Genomic DNA, 15,507 nt, shown 5'->3' with positions numbered 1-15,507 from the left:
TTGAAAGTCTTTGCGTCTTTGTGTTATTATGCTTTTATAGACTAAGGTATGCACGTGGTGAACGTTATCACCGTTATTATAGCCCATCACTCATCGTGTATTTGAACATTTTCCTGTGTGTTTTGGAATAGTTTGGCGGCCAAGGGATTTTCAAGGCGTTTATTCGAAAACTTCCCTGGCCAATCCCGTTCAAGCTTTGGTACGTTACCTCCTCGGCTCCTCCCCCTGGACACATTTTTCTTGATCCAATGTAACGTTATTTACAGCATTGTTACGTCGGGTCTATCGTGAACATCATTTGCATGAAGTACTGAATGGTCGGACACAATTGGGTGATCATAATACGAAACCAAAATTGAGGAATAAGATGGAATATGGTTTGATCATCTCTTTAGTGTCATACATTTGACTCTTTAGTCAACGTGCTTCAATGTAATATGGCTTAGATTTAATTAAGTAGGCTAGGCTATTTTGCCAACGAATCATTGGTTTAACTGAGCGGGAGGATACAATGTTGCTATATTGTCAATCGTGAGAACATATGTTGCACTGACTTTAGCTGGACCGTAGCCCATTGTCATTGAGACTGAGCTCCTAGTCTAAAGCGCCCCGGATTCAGCCTCTACAATGCCTGGCCGCCGCAGTTGTGTGAATTCGCTCTGGTCTGGCACGGAGCGGGTTCGGATTGGCGAGCGGCTGAAAGCGACCCTGGCTGGAATCCTTGAGCTGGATTTGCTCCGGGGCCAACATCTGGACATGATCGATGCGGCGCTGGACCTCAAAGACACCAGTAGCACCGGTACCACGGTGACTGTCATCACGGATCAACAGGAGGAAAACCTCGAGAGCGCAGTCTCTGATGGCTCTGCGACATCCCGCAGGCAACAGGTCAGTGCGTAGCCCCAGATCTCTTGACAAGATTGGTTGCTATTAAATATGAATGCATTCAGATCTGCCAGTAGGGCATTTGTATCCCGTTGCATCAAACAGACTGCTGCGCTTCAATAGCCTTGATTGAGCGATGGAGTCATAAGCACGGAGCTATAGCTACTGATTACACAATGGCGTTTGACCTGTCTAATAGAATTGACAGTAATCCATCCGCCTCCACAGCTTCTTATTCCGTTTTGTATCAGTCAAGGTTATGTAGAATACAAAGGGTGTTATGGTTCTGTCCCCTGTATGGATCTCATATGATGAGATTGTCAACGTCCACATCTTTTCACAGCCCAGTTTTCCCCAAGGACGTGACATAGAATGTATCTGTGTAAAGAATGTACACTTGGTACACACCCTGTAGATACAAGCATACACCTAGGTCAGGTCATACTGTAGATGACAGATGCCTACAGAGTTCTATATTCTGTATCGGCCAAAAATCTTCTGTGTAAATAGGCTACTGTAGTATGTGAATACATTGATCTTTTTGTGTGAGATAAGATCATTTGATTGGGAAAGTCCCATAGTAAGACAACTTGGTACACACATTGAAGTAGACCTATTGAATAAAGACCCTATTCATTTTAACTCTCACCATGGATGCGGCCTTCAGCTTTCATTGTTACCATTTGGACAACTGTTAGGCCTAGTTGGTACAATACTAAGAATAGAATTCAGAAGGCCACAGAGCCCTACATTGCCTCATAATGGAGTTGGAAGTCTGAAGCTTAACCTGAGTCTGTGAACACTGTCCTCATGTTGGGTAGGTTACCATGCTGGTTAGTTGTTACAGTGTTCAGTGAACAGTCACTTAGCTCCAGTAATAGGGACAACTCAAGTCATTCCCTTTTTATTAATCAATTAGAGAATGGTCAAATGATCCCGAGGTAAGGAACCAGCACAACATTCTACTTACTGCTTTTTCCTTCTCAGAAACACTGCACCAATTTATTCTCTATAGATTCCCTGTGCCGTTCAGCAGCTATGCTATGTTAAATGGTATTAGTCATCACAAACACCAGAGAGTAGCTCTACTTGCCCTTCCATCCGCCAACGCAGACCCTATTAGCATATTAAACAACAGATTGAGAGACAAGTTGCTTCTGCTGTTGTTGTTTCCAACGTGACCAACGTTATCACCGACCCAATTCTGCCCACTGGGAAGAGGAGAGAGGAGAGAGGGGAGAGGAGAGAGGGGAGAGGAGAGAGGAGAGAGGAGAGAGAAGAGAGGGGAGAGGGAGAGGAGAGAGGGGAGAGGGAAAAAGTGATATGGAAGGTGGTAGAGAGGGAAGAGGGAAAAGGTGAGATGGAAGATGGTAGAGAGGGAAGAGGGAAAAGGTGAGATGGAAGATGGTAGAGGGAAGAGGGAAAAGGTGAGATGGAAGATGGTAGAGGGAAGAGGGAAAAGGTGAGATGGAAGATGGTAGAGAGGGAAGAGGGAAAATGTGAGATGGAAGATGGTAGAGGGAAGAGGGAAAATGTGAGATGGAAGATGGTAGAGAGGGAAGAGGGGAAAGGTGAGATGGAAGATGGTAGAGAGGGAAGAGGGAAAAGGTGAGATGGAAGATGGTAGAGAGGGAAGAGGGGAAAGGTGAGATGGAAGATGGTAGAGAGGGTGAGTCTCTCTCTCTCTCTGGCTATTTTAACTATCACAGTGGGGTAATAGTAGTACAGTACTGTTGCACCCCATCAACACTTGATTTGCTGCCAAAGCCCACACTGTGATCACCCTCACCAGCATTCTTCTATGTACATTTGGACCATGACATGTATTGCTGGCCCTATATCAACCTCCAGCCCATACAGAGAAACATGACGTCAGAGGGCATTATCTTGGATTGAAACGTCTCCTCTGCTTCTTCAGTTAAAGTAAACAGAATTAATCAATAATGCATAGTGCGCAATGCATAAGCATATGTTTATCAATAACCAATGTTTGCCTGCTGGTGCTGTTGATAATGTAGCTTACCTTTCCCAACATGACATCTCAAAGTATTTAGCGTTATCACAATGATGCGCCCCATTCTGAAAATAACAACTTAAAGGCTTTATAGAGCATTCGTAAAGTGTTCGTAAGCCCTACATACTGTAGATACCTAATGAAAGTACGTCACAAAAGTATGTTATGTACATTCATATTATGTAGTCCTTCATTCTAATTGGAGTATTTGCTGTGATTTGTCTGTGCATTGTGTAGATATATTGTTTCTTTAGGGTAAATGTCTGTGTCTCTCTGTCTCACATAGAGGGATATCATATTACAGAGCTCTTAGCGCTGAGGGCCTCCACCTCTCTCTCTCTCTCTCCTCCTGATTTGATCATAACCATCTCACTGTAACATTACACTGGGGTAACATGGTTCACATTATGTCCATGGAAGAGTGTGGGGGGTGAACATGGCCCTGACGGTTATCAGTGTGTTTGTGTGCTTGCGCAAGCTAGTGTTAGTCTTAGTATTATTTGCTATTTGTGTTTTAGTGTGTGGCAGGCAGGCTCTGGATGAGTTAGATATACTTCTGCTACGTCTGTTGTGTGGGTGGAGTGAGCAGGAACCAGAGAGCAGGAACCAGAGAGCAGCTGTAGCTATGGTGAGGAGGGGGTGGCTTTAACTTATTATGGAGTGGGGTTGGGGGTTGGGGGGGTTAAGATGCCACTCTCTGCCTCTCACAGGCAACCCCCTCCCCCACTACCTCTTTCATATACTTGCTCTTTCACTCCACTTTTCACTCACCATTAGCTCTCCCACTCTCAAGCACCCACTCACTTCCCCTTAGAAAATACCTTTTCTAACTTCATCAAATGTGGAAAAAGTAGCGAAAGATAGAGAAAACTAAACATGGCTGGTAAGCAGGATCAAGGTCTAACTTTTTTCCCTGCACCCACCCCCCCTGTCACCCCCCCCCTTATCCCTCTCTCCTTCTGCTCTTTGTTACATCATCTGTCTTCCCCTATTCTTCCTTTAAGTCCCCCTCTGAGTGAGGATGCGTCCTAAATGGCACCCTATTCCCTATGTAGTGCACTACTTTTGACCATCACCCTCCATCGCCCTGTGGGTCCTGGTCAAAAATAGTGCACTACATAGGGAATAGGGTGCCATTTGGGATACCTTCCCTTCTCAGTTAGGCAGTATGAGTCACCTGTATTGTCTCCTGTTTATCTCCGTAGTAACGGAGGATTGATCAGGCCTGGCAGTGAACAAAGCCCCCTGTTGTCCCCCCCACCCCTATCACCCAATCAGGCTAATATTAGGGCATCACCGCAGAGGTCATGAGTAATCACGTTCATCTAAGTAAGAAGAAAGTCATGAATTGGCTATTGAGGAGAAAGAATACGTCATATTCTGTTTTTGTGTCTGAGTCTTGAAACACGAGTGTTCCAGAACTTCCAGTAAGGCTGATGACATCAGTGTTTGGTAAATAAGAACATTAGAGATCCATTCTACACCACTCTCTAATTATCATCTCTTTAAAGACATGTTGTGACTCGAACACCCGTTGTTCTGTTTTTCAGGTTCCCTCTCCCCCTTCAGAAACAGTGTTGCCATGCCACACCAGCACGTTGGACAAGGACCGTGTGGGGAACTCTGGTGGAGATGGGCTGGTTCATTCCAGAGGTGAAGGGGTTGGTGGGGATGACTCACGCTGGTCCACCCTCTCTTGGGATGCCCCGTCTGACCTGCTCTCCCCCCCGGACCTTGATGGTGCAGTCCAGGTGGACTATGACTCCAGGCCCAGCTCAGGTACTGGACTGTGTGATCCTACCATGGGGGGTATTTTGGGGGTGGTCTGTGACACTCATACGGCTTTGGCCAGGGCTGGACTATCACATCTGGAGCCCTGGGATACCTACCTCCAGGGCCCCCCCCACCCGAATAAACAATGGCTTGTGACGTGTTCATATGCTATCTGGGGGGGCCCCGACCGCCATGTTCGTAATAGGCTATCTGGGGGGGCCCTGCGTGCTCGTTCGGTAATCTGGCCCTGGCTTTGCCCAACAACACTTCTCACCTCAAGTTTTGTTTACTTTGTGAGATACCGTGTTGCAAAGCCGTATTAAATATTAACCTTCAACTTTTCTGTCCCTGTTCCTTTATTTACCCTCTCATGTTATCTTTTCAACACCACTTACTCACTCCTTTCTTGCAAATCACTCTTTCTATTTATCTTTCTCTCTCCCATCTCTCTTCCCCTCACTTTATTTCTCCCACCCTCGTAGGCTTTTATTCGGTCAGTGGCAGCTCCCTATCAGACTCCTGCTACTCTGTGTCCAGTGAGGCAGTCCTGGCCCAGGGGGGTCCAGTACCAGGTGGGCAAGTCCGGGCCGGACCAGGAGCACCCTCAGGGGGAGCCTTCAGGCTGTGGGAACAACGGCCCCTCTCTGCAGACCACAGTGACATACAGTGGCCGGAGGCCGCGCAGCAGCCAAGAACTCAGCGCATTGAGGAGAACACAGAGATCAGTGATAGGAGACCAGTATCTACGGGTCAGATATAACACGCATATGGACATTCAAATGCACTCACATAAACACACTTACACTTCAGTACAGTTCATCTGTATTTAACCAGTAGTTTTCCAGAGAGTCCTGGGACCATGATCCTAGATAAATGCTTTTGCTTCTTTATAAGCTGACTGACATTCATAAACTTTCACTCTCGTCCTTTGAACCCAGGTGACCTGGAAATGAACAGTCTCTTCTTCCTGTCTGACCTGTGCTCCAGCCTGGGTGACCCCCATCCCGGCTCCCTCCTCCCACTCGCTGACCCCCGACCCCAACTCGACCCCAGGTTCTGTTCCGATCTGGTGTCCCGGAGGACCAAGGAGGTGTACCATTACCCCAGCCCCCTCCATGCCGTGGCCCTCCAGAGCCCCCTCTTCACCTCCAGTCAGGACCCCTCACCCTCCTCTCGCCTCTCCCCGAGTCCGGACTCCTCTGCCCAGGCTGAGGAATCTCAGTCCACCCCCCTCTTCCGGCCCCCCCAGCCTCCTCACCCCTCCACCTTCACCCAGCTGGAGCAGTACATCACCAGGCTGGCTCGTCAGTACCGCAGCCGGGTTTCCCCCTCTGACACCCCCCCTACTGCCACCCCTGGGCCAGGTTGCCACAGGGGGCCCAGAACCCCTGGCCACGGCTCCACTCAGTCGCTGTTGGCCTTCGAGAGCCGCAGTACCCCCTCCAACCTGACAGGGGGCAGTGTGACACCCTGCAAGTCTTTTCTGGGTAACTCTGCGCGGGTCAGCCTCAGCAATATCGGTAAGAAGGCCAGTAGGAACTCCATCAACCTGGGCCACCTGCCCTCCGTGACAGGAGAGGACCTCAAAATCAACCTCCACCTCAACCTCAGTCTCAACCTCAGCCCCAATCTGAACAAAAACCTGGGTTTAGACTCAAACTCCAAGGAAGGTATTAGCACTAGTGGTGTATTAAGGAGTGACCATGCTATCCCCACTGCCTCCCCCTCTCCTTCCACCTCCATCTCCACCGCCGCCACTCCCACCCCTGCCCTGAGGTCTCGGCCACGCATCTCAACATGTCCCTCCAACCTCAATCACCGGAGCTCTCTGGAGGTCACCGGGTCAGGGGCTGGATCAGGGCTAGGGTTCTCCCGCTCGCTGGACTGGAGTGGACTGGATTCTTCACCAGGGATAGTGACAAGGAGTCAACCCAGCGTCAATGCCCCGGACGCCAGCCCTAGTAAGCTCAGCGAGGACTCGGCGATGGTGGGGGAGATCTCCCGTCTCTCTGGCCTGCCCCGGGCTGTGGTGGTGGGCCTGATGGAGCAGGGCGTAGAGCTGGATGTCGACTGCTTCCAGAGCGACGCCGAGAGAAGAGGTCAGGGGTCAGAGTTTAAAACCCAAAGCTCCTCCCCTTCCTCCCACCAGACAGCCCAGAATGACCACCAGTCTCATCATCATGATTATTCCAGCGTCCATCACCTCCACGCCAGTAACAAGACTGACCTTGACCCCCAGAGGCCGATCCAGCTGTCCCTCAGTGTCACCCACTCCCCACAGTCCCACTCCGGCCTCACACCTCCCAACTCCTCCAGTCCACATTCCAGTAGCCCCAATCACCCTTACCAGTCCACCTCAACTCACCCACCTACCCATCATCATGTCACCCACCACCACACACACACCTTCCACTGCCAACAAACCTCTTCCACATCTGACCCCGCCTCTTCCCCCTCGTCCCGTGACCGCCCCAGGGTACGCTCCCCACCCCGCCCTCTCCAGCCCTCCCCCCTTGCCAATACTCCATTCTCTGTGTTCCGGCGGGATGACCCATTCCAGTGCTCCCTGCCTCGCGTCAGGGACAGCAGCTCACCACAAAGGGGCAGCATCCAGCCCAGAGGGGGGTCACTACGGCAGGGTGCAGGGGGTGCAGGGGGTAGATGGAGGGTAGATGGGGAGGGAGAAGGATGGAAGAGGGTGGATGGGGAGGGGCTCTACCAGGGGAAGCATGCGTCCAAGGAGTTGGTGAGGGCATCGACAGTGAGCAGCTTCCACAGGAAACAGAGGTGCTACAGCAGCAACTGGGGAGAGGAACGCAGTCACGACACGGCCCAGACGCCAAAGAAGGGGGCAGCCAAACTCTGGAGGGGCTTCGAAGGACGTTCATGGGGGAAAGAGGCTGAAGAAGAGGAGAACAAGGAGAGGTGGAAGAGAGAGGGGATCAGGAGAAAGGAGAAAGATGACCAAAAGGAGAAGCATGCCAAGGCAGAGAGGCGAGATAAAGAGAGCAGTGCCTCAAAACGCAAAGGGAAGGGTGGTGGTGGCTGGGACAAGCGTAGCTCCAGCCTGAGGCTGTCCAGACGGGCTCTGTTCCGCAGTGAGTCCCAGGGGGACGTGCTGGAGCCTCGAGCCCAGAAAGAGGAGCGTCTGAGGGGGGCACAGTGGACCTCCTCCCTGGAGCTCAGCATGGAGCGGGTTCGTCCGTTGGCGTTGGGAAGAAGAGGGGAAGAAGACAAGCGCCTGTCCTCTACTGCCAGCCTCTTTCACCTCTCTCGCTCTCAAAGTCTGGAGGGAAGCTGTCCTTCCCTCTCTCCTCCTCTCTCCTCCCCATCATTCTCGCCATCCCCCCCTCCTTCTCGGGCAACCCTCACACGCTCGCGCTCACTGAGGGACCTGAGTAGAAGGGTGTTTAGCTCAGTGAGGTCTCTGAGTTTGAAACACAAGACGTCTAGAAAGTGAGATGATCACAATAAATGAAAGTGTTTTTGCCACTAAATCAAATGTATTTATATAGCCCTTCTTACATCAGCTGATATCTCAAAGTGCTGTACAGAAACCCAGCCTAAAACCCCAAACCACTAAGTTACAGTCAATATTTCAGTCGGTTGTATTTTGGTTGATAAGGCGGTGCCAATGTTATGAATCTGTTGAACTTGACTCTCAGTAGTGTGTGACTGTGAGTGGTCCCCTCTGCATGCAACTCTGTGACTTATCTCTGTGCGCTATCATGGCTATCGTAAGCTTGTTCTCCTCTCTGAGTGTATATCAAATCAAACCTTATATACTGTATGTTGCCTTCGAAGTACAATCATATTGGCCATAAAGACCAAAATCAACAAACAAATTGTGCTATAAATTGATATTGTGCTCAGGATTTTGAAATGGATCTCAATAAAGTAATACTAAGAATAAAATGTTATTTGAAACAAATGTGTGTATCTTGGATTATTATTAATAAAGGAAACTTCTAATTAAACTTTTGACTCTGTGAATACATCCATCTCCACCACTTCTACACTGAGGTATAAAACATTATGAACAGCTGCTATTTCCATGACACAGACTGACCAGGTGAAAGCTATGATCCCTTATGGATGTCACTTGTTAAATCCACTTCAAATCAGTGTAGATGAAGGGGAGGAGACATGTTAAATAAGGATTTTTAAGCCTTGAGACAATTGAGACATGGATTGTTTGAGTTCCATTCAGAAGGTGAATGGGCAAGACAAGTGCCTATGAACAGGGTATGGTTGTAAGTGCCAGGCGCACCGGTTTGTGTCAAGAGCTGCAACGCTGCTGGGTTTTTCACGCTCAAGTTTCCCGTGTCTATCAAAAATGGTCCACCACGCAAAGGACATCCAGCCAATTTAACAACTGTGGGAAGCATTGGAGTCAACATGGGCCCGCACCCCTGTGGAATGCTTGACACCTTGTAGAGTCCATGCCGCAATGAATTGAGGCTGTTCTGAGGGAAAAACTCAATATTAGGAAGGTGTTCCTAATATTTGGTATATTGCTGTAGTAAAGGCTGTAATTAAAAAAAATATTTATTAAGTTTAATCAAAACATTTTGTACACAAAAAGGAACATTACTGATTATGTGACCAGAAACAACCACTTTCAGAAGTCATAACAGGACTGAGTTTGAACAGTGCACAAAGTCTCTCTTTAGCACCCTCGCTTTGACCTTCAACCCTTATGCTGAACCTCCAACAATTTAGCTCCATCTCCTTGTTGGTCATCAGGCACAAATATTCTCTATAGCATAACAGGATCTTCAATAGGATCAGCCTGATCAAGGCTCTGCACAGAATCAATGATCTATAAAAAATGAATAATCTTGCCTCATAAATAACTAGTCATTATGTGATCCATATTAGCAAACCTGCGCAGCACCTTACTCAGGCCGATTCCCTGAAACATGCTGTAACTCTTCTCAGGTGTCCAGTCCAGGCTTGGTTCCTCTTTTCTTCTCTTCTCAATCCTCAGGGTCAGAACAACAGAACATCCCTCCTGATGGGAACTTAATTCTGGGTGACTCCTCCGCTGGCCCCCTCCCCGGCTCTCTAACTGGAGGAGAACATGCCCCGGTACAGAGCCTTCTCCTTCTGGTACTCCGTGTTCCGCCTCTCCTCTGCTCGCTGCAGGTGCCTCCTCACATTAGTGTCTGTCAAAGAGAGACAGTCACAAATACAGTGATTTCAATTTCAATCAACATTAGGGGAATGGGAATAGCATAGAGACAATAATACAATATATTGTGTTCTACTTCATTCTGTTGAGGAATTGTACCGCATGCCTAGGCTTATAACACGCCCTCACAAATCATAAATAATCTGTTTTGTTTTACTGAAAGGCTGTGGTAGGGACAGCAGCCCCTAAACAGGAAGATAGTAACCAAAAAGCTGAGCTACCATTGGGTTGTCCTTTGCTGGCCTGAGTGAGGTATTGCTTGGCGCTCTGTGCGTCTCCCAGCTCCAGAGTGGCCAGTCCTGCTCTGTACAGGGCCTTGATGTCATCTGGCCGCAACTGCAACACCCGCAAGCTGTACTCCTGGACACGCGTGTAGTCGACACACTCCCTCTGCAGCAGACAGGCTGAGAGAGGGGGAGACCAAGTGACAGAAAAGAGAAGATAAAGGTAAGTCCAGAAAGAGGCGGATTGTGCATTGTGCTTCGTATTATCCTCCTTTAAGTGGATCATTTGAAACAACTCATCTACTGCATGAAACATGTCAAGGCCTGTAATACCTGCTAAATTGTTGTAGCAGTCAATCTGTGTGTTCCTAAGTAGTTCTTCCTGTCCTGCGATGAGTACAGGAGCCTCAGGACCAAATCCCTTCACTGCCGCAGTGACATCAGAGTCTAAACTACGCAGAATGAGCAACGAACGGTGGTAACGTCCAATTGCAGACCGAAGGTGTTTCTCTTTGTAGAATTTGTTCCCCTCTGTTTTTAAGTGGACGGCATCTTGTAGCTGGGAGTCTACGTTGGCACCTGAGGGGCCAAGCTTGGTAGGCGTTCCTGAACAGCTTACCCCTGCAGCCCCAGACCTCAGCTCCCTACACTCATCTCCTGGTGTCTCTGGACTTGCCATGGAACTTGATGGCCGGTAGTGATGGGATAATAAGTACATGAGAAGACATGATATTAGATGACTGAACACATTTTATTACATGGGTGGTCCACACCAACACTAAATGTTAAGACAAAACTAGATATGATTAAAGAAATGAAGATGCTCTAAACCCGAAATCACGATTGCTTTTAAAAGAAGAACTAGCTAGTCATTTCAACTCATTCACTAACTGTTACCTGGGTGTCCTACTAGGTCATGTGTGTGCAAGCAAGAAAATGGGTTTTACTGGTGCTAGCTCTTGCGTGAACAAAATGCAAAGTAACTGCAATTGACATGGCCATATGTTAACCGTTATAAATAAAAGTGTAATGGCGGCTTACCTTACAGTCTATTGATCTTTGCACAAAATACAAATACTTGAACTTGCCCACCTACTTACTGTAGCTAGTAAATAATGAACATGCAAACAACCACAGCATTGGTAGAGGCAGGCACTTCCTGCTTTTTCTTCTTCTGTGGTGAGAGGAACCCAACCCATTTCACTGCAACGGAACTTATTTTTAGTTTAGCGCTACATGCCTTAGCAACATGGACATAACTCTGTGACGCATTCATCAATGAAACAAAATTAATCAATACTGAAAAAAAAAATAGTGTTGTCTATGTTTATCACTTTGGTGAATTGATGAAGAGCGTTCGAAGGTTGTAGAGGTGTGTTTGGAACAAATGCAATAGTTCATACATTGTGGATATCATAGGCTGCAGTATTTCTTATTCATAGGACAGCCTTCAATAGTTCCAAGGAAAAAGTGCAGATGAGCCTCTTGCAATTTGCAATGCCTTTTCCATTGTTAGGGGAGTCGACCCCGCCCTACATTCTATCCCATGCATCTTATACTGCATAATAAACAAAAAAAGTTTTTCTCAAAAGGTCAATGCATGGAGCAAGTGACTGGCCCAACCGCTAGGTTACCTGCCCCCCAAGCAAGCAAGGCTACCTGGATAATGACTGAATAAAAAGTATCACTCAATGACAGTTTTGACAGCATTTCACAGCATATTTTATGCCCCCTTCAAAACAACTGGGAACTGTGAATTGGGAACTCGGGCATCTCCGACTTAAAAAACAATCCTTTGGACCGATCATCCAACTCGGAATACCAAGTTAGAAACTCGGGCATCTTTCTAGAGCTCCGACTTTCCGACCTGAAGATGATTTGACCTCGTTTTTTTCAAGTTCCCAGTTGTCTCGAAAGCACCAATAAATAGGCCAGTTGGCCAGTGCTCCGGTATGTGTTGATTGCTAGTGCGTCACTGGCACATTTGTTAGGGGAGAATTGTATAACGGATTGCCAGCCATCATGCAGGCTGTGCTTTAAATATCCGCTGATTTATTTTGGAAGTTTGACAGATGGTGGTTTAATAATTCCAGATAACACCGAATAAACGGGTAGGCACTGCCTGAAGATCCTGTATTTAGTTAGTTCTGATCGATCTTTTGGACTATGGAACTTGATCGGGGACTGTTGGTGGCTCACTGCGCAACCCACACACCCTGTCAGTCCTGTTCGGGTTGATGGTGGTTGTCCCGCTTGCGCTCAACGGCTCAGTTTGTGCGCATTTCACCACGGGTTCATGGAGGACGGAGAATTGAACCGAAGTTACTTGGGAACCGGGTGAGATTTCACACTTGGTGGTACAACAATGGGGCCCACCGGCTGCTAGCCAGTTCGCTACTTTTGTCGGGTTTTCACGGTGATGTACGGCGCAGTTCAGGGCTGGCGAAGCATCATCTATCTCCAGGGACGGCATGACAAGTGAATGCACTTTACATGGGCTTTGAAATAGTTCATCAATAGCACATAAAGTAGGCGTATTATATTTATTATTATTTCAAAAAGCAATTATACAAATCAAACATAAATTACATAAACAACCAGATAATAATAATCATGACCATTATGAAATATAGAATGGTGCAATGCATTCTATGTGTTATGGGCTAACTACTATTACATAGTTATAACAGTTTATGTCAAATGACAATGTTTCCACTTGTTCACTGTCACCTATGCTATTATTGTATTCCTTTTCCAGCACCTTGTTCTCTGCCTTCCTGACCCTGAGCCTGTATCTGGAGGGGTCATTGTCACCCTCTCCCTTAGGCTGGCCTCCTGGTGCAACACTGTCACTGATGACAACACTAGAACCTACAGGTCATGTTTATACACTGAGGCCTACATATCAACAGGAAATACTTTAGGGTATTGTCATGTCATTTGGTCAGGAAAAACTCTGGTCCCTAGTACTGTGCATCGACCATCAAGAAAAACTCTGGGCCCTAGTACTGTGCATGGACCATCAGGAAAAACTCTGGTCCCAAGTACTGTGCATCGGTCATCAGGAAAAACTCTGGCCCTACTACTGTGCAAGGACCATCAATGAAAAACTCTGGGCCCTAGTACTGTGCATGGACCATCAAGGGAAAACTCTGGGCCCTAGTAGCATGAATGGACCACCAGGGAAAACTCTGGGCCCTAGTACTGTGTATTGACCGGTGTGTTGCATACATTGTAGTGAGTGTGAGAGTCAAGCTGCAGGGGTGTGGCTGTAGCGTTGTTTAGTATTGACAGTTTCCTGTCTCTCTGTTTTTGTGCAGCTGTGCAGAATCCCAGTCCGTCCCCATGTACCTGGATGTAGAGACGTCGTCCTTTTACACTGAGCTCCCCCTGGCAGAGGTATGTAGTCTGCCATAGCTGGCCCATCTCATGCCAGTGGACTTTCCCCACTCAAAATATACATCTTCTGCATTGCCTTGACATCAGCGGTGGAAAAACTATCCAATTGTCATATTTGAGTAAAAGTAAAGATACCTTAATAGAAAATGACTCAAGTAAAAGTGAATGTGAAAGTCAGTAAAAGTCTAAAACTATTCGGTTTTAAATATACTAAAGTATCAAAAGTAAATGTAATTGAAAGTAAAAGTAATTCCTTTATTAAGCAATCCAGACATCACCATTTTCTTGTATTTTTAATTGACTGATAGCCAGGGGCACACTCATTTACAAACAAAGCATTTGTGTTTAGTGAGTCCACTAGATCAGAGGCAGTAGGGAGGATCAGGGATGTTCTCTTGATAAATGTGTGAATTAGACCATTTTCCTGTCCTGCTAATCATTGAAAATGTAACGAGTACTTTTGCTGTCAGGGAAAATGTATGGAGTAAAAAGTACATTGTTTTCTTTATGAATGTAGTGAAGTAAAAATAAAAGTTGTCAAAAATATAAATAGTTAAGTACAGATACCCCCAAAAAACTACTTAAATAGTACTTTAAAGCATTTTTACTGAAATACTTTACACCACTGCTAAACATGAGTGAGTCAGAGTGTTCTTGTGATTCAGTTTCACTCTCTCTCTCCCACTCGGTGCTCTCTCTCCTCTCTCTCTATTTCTCTCTACCCCCCTCCCTCCCTCTCTCAATTCAATTCAATTCAAGGGGCTTTATTGGCATGGGAAACACATGTTTACATTGCCAAAGCAAGTGAAATGGATAAACAAAGTATTTATTTAACCTTAATTTAACTGGGAAAGTCCGTTAAGAACAAATTCTTATTTACAATGACGGCCTACCAAAACTCAAAAGGCCTCAGGCCTTAAAAATAAAAATAAAAATAAAAAGTTGTCTAAAAAGGATGAATTTGTTGTTGCCTAATTCTTTTTCGGGTGATTTCTACACTACTTTCCTTGCATCTATAGCATTTCTTAATATTATGTAGTTCCTTTAGCATTGATGTCTCATGATTGAGTATTGCTCTGTTCAGGAAGACTGTGATTTTGCTGTGATCTGATAGGGGTGTTAGTGGGCTGACTGTGAACGCTCTGAGAGACTCTGGGTTGAGGTGATAATGTAATCTACAGTACTACTGTCAATGGATGAACTATAGGTGTACCTACCATAGCAGTCAACTTGAAGCCATTGACTATGTACAGACCCAGCGTGTGACAGAGCGGCAGGAGTTGTAACCCATTTTTGTTGGTTGTTTTGTCATAGTTGTGTCTAGGGGGGCATATGGGGGAGGGAATGTTGTCACCTCCAGGTAGGTGTTTGTTCCCCTGTGTGCTGAGGGTGTCAGGTTCTTGTCCAGTTCTGACATTTAGATCGCCACAGACTAATACATGTCCCTGGGCCTGGAAATTGTTGATCTCTCCCTCTAGGATGGAGAAGCTGTCATTGTTAAAGTATGGGGATTCTATTGAGGGGATATACTGTAAGTAGCACGCATGAGGAACTTTTTCTCTGTTGAGATCATTTCCTTATTAATTTCTAGCCAGATGTAAAATGTTCCTGTTTTGACAAATTTAATAGAGTGGGCTAGGTCTGCTCTATACCAAATTAGCATACCCCCTGAGTCTCTTCACCGTTTCACACCTGGTAGTTTGGTGGATGGGACTACTAGCTCTCTGTAGAGGGCAACCAGTGGGTCTTTCTCCTCTATACCATGTTTCTTGTAGGATGACAATATCTGTATTTCCAATTTCTTTGATGAAGTCTGTGTTCCTGCTCTTTAGGCCAAAGGCAGATGACCTAAGACCTTGTATATTCCAGGATGAGATGGTAAGAGCTTTGTGTTCCATAGTGTCTAGTGTTTTTTTGTGTGGTTTAGGCCGGGACCATCATAGTAGGTGTGAGCAGAGCATGTTGAGCATCTGATACATAACTCTTAGGTCACAGGATGGAGCTTGGGGGGGTGCATT

At 46.7% G+C, this 15,507-nt stretch overlaps 2 protein-coding genes and 1 non-coding gene across 3 annotated transcripts; 2 read left to right on the top strand and 1 right to left on the bottom strand.

Moving 5' to 3' along the window:
• The first annotated feature begins 198 nt into the window (after positions 1-198).
• Positions 199-8,649, top strand: si:ch211-168f7.5 (uncharacterized). Its single transcript, XM_021561623.3, has 4 exons — positions 199-888; positions 4,450-4,678; positions 5,155-5,421; positions 5,611-8,649. Exons 1-4 carry the CDS (start codon positions 628-630, stop codon positions 8,130-8,132), a joined length of 3,279 nt encoding a protein of 1,092 aa, XP_021417298.2. The 5' UTR covers positions 199-627; the 3' UTR covers positions 8,133-8,649.
• A 553-nt stretch (positions 8,650-9,202) lies between these two features.
• LOC110489067 (tetratricopeptide repeat protein 9C) lies at positions 9,203-11,274 on the bottom strand. Its single transcript, XM_021561624.3, has 4 exons — positions 11,132-11,274; positions 10,424-10,773; positions 10,088-10,270; positions 9,203-9,840 (listed from the first exon to the last, which is right to left on the bottom strand). The coding sequence occupies exons 2-4, from the start codon at positions 10,767-10,769 to the stop codon at positions 9,740-9,742; spliced, it is 630 nt and encodes a 209-aa protein (XP_021417299.2). The 5' UTR covers positions 10,770-10,773; positions 11,132-11,274; the 3' UTR covers positions 9,203-9,739.
• A 750-nt stretch (positions 11,275-12,024) lies between these two features.
• On the top strand, positions 12,025-14,430 carry LOC110489068 (uncharacterized). Its single transcript, XR_005035961.2, has 3 exons — positions 12,025-12,618; positions 12,849-13,308; positions 13,411-14,430. It is a non-coding gene; the product is annotated as an uncharacterized LOC110489068 (transcript).
• Positions 14,431-15,507: the final 1,077 nt, after the last annotated feature.

This window comes from Oncorhynchus mykiss, chromosome 14 (genome assembly GCF_057628025.1).
Source record: "Oncorhynchus mykiss isolate SJ-2025 chromosome 14, ASM5762802v1, whole genome shotgun sequence".
NCBI classification, from domain to species: domain Eukaryota; kingdom Metazoa; phylum Chordata; class Actinopteri; order Salmoniformes; family Salmonidae; genus Oncorhynchus; species Oncorhynchus mykiss.
Note: the sequence above shows the minus strand (reverse complement) of the source record. Positions and strands in the feature narration are given on the sequence as shown.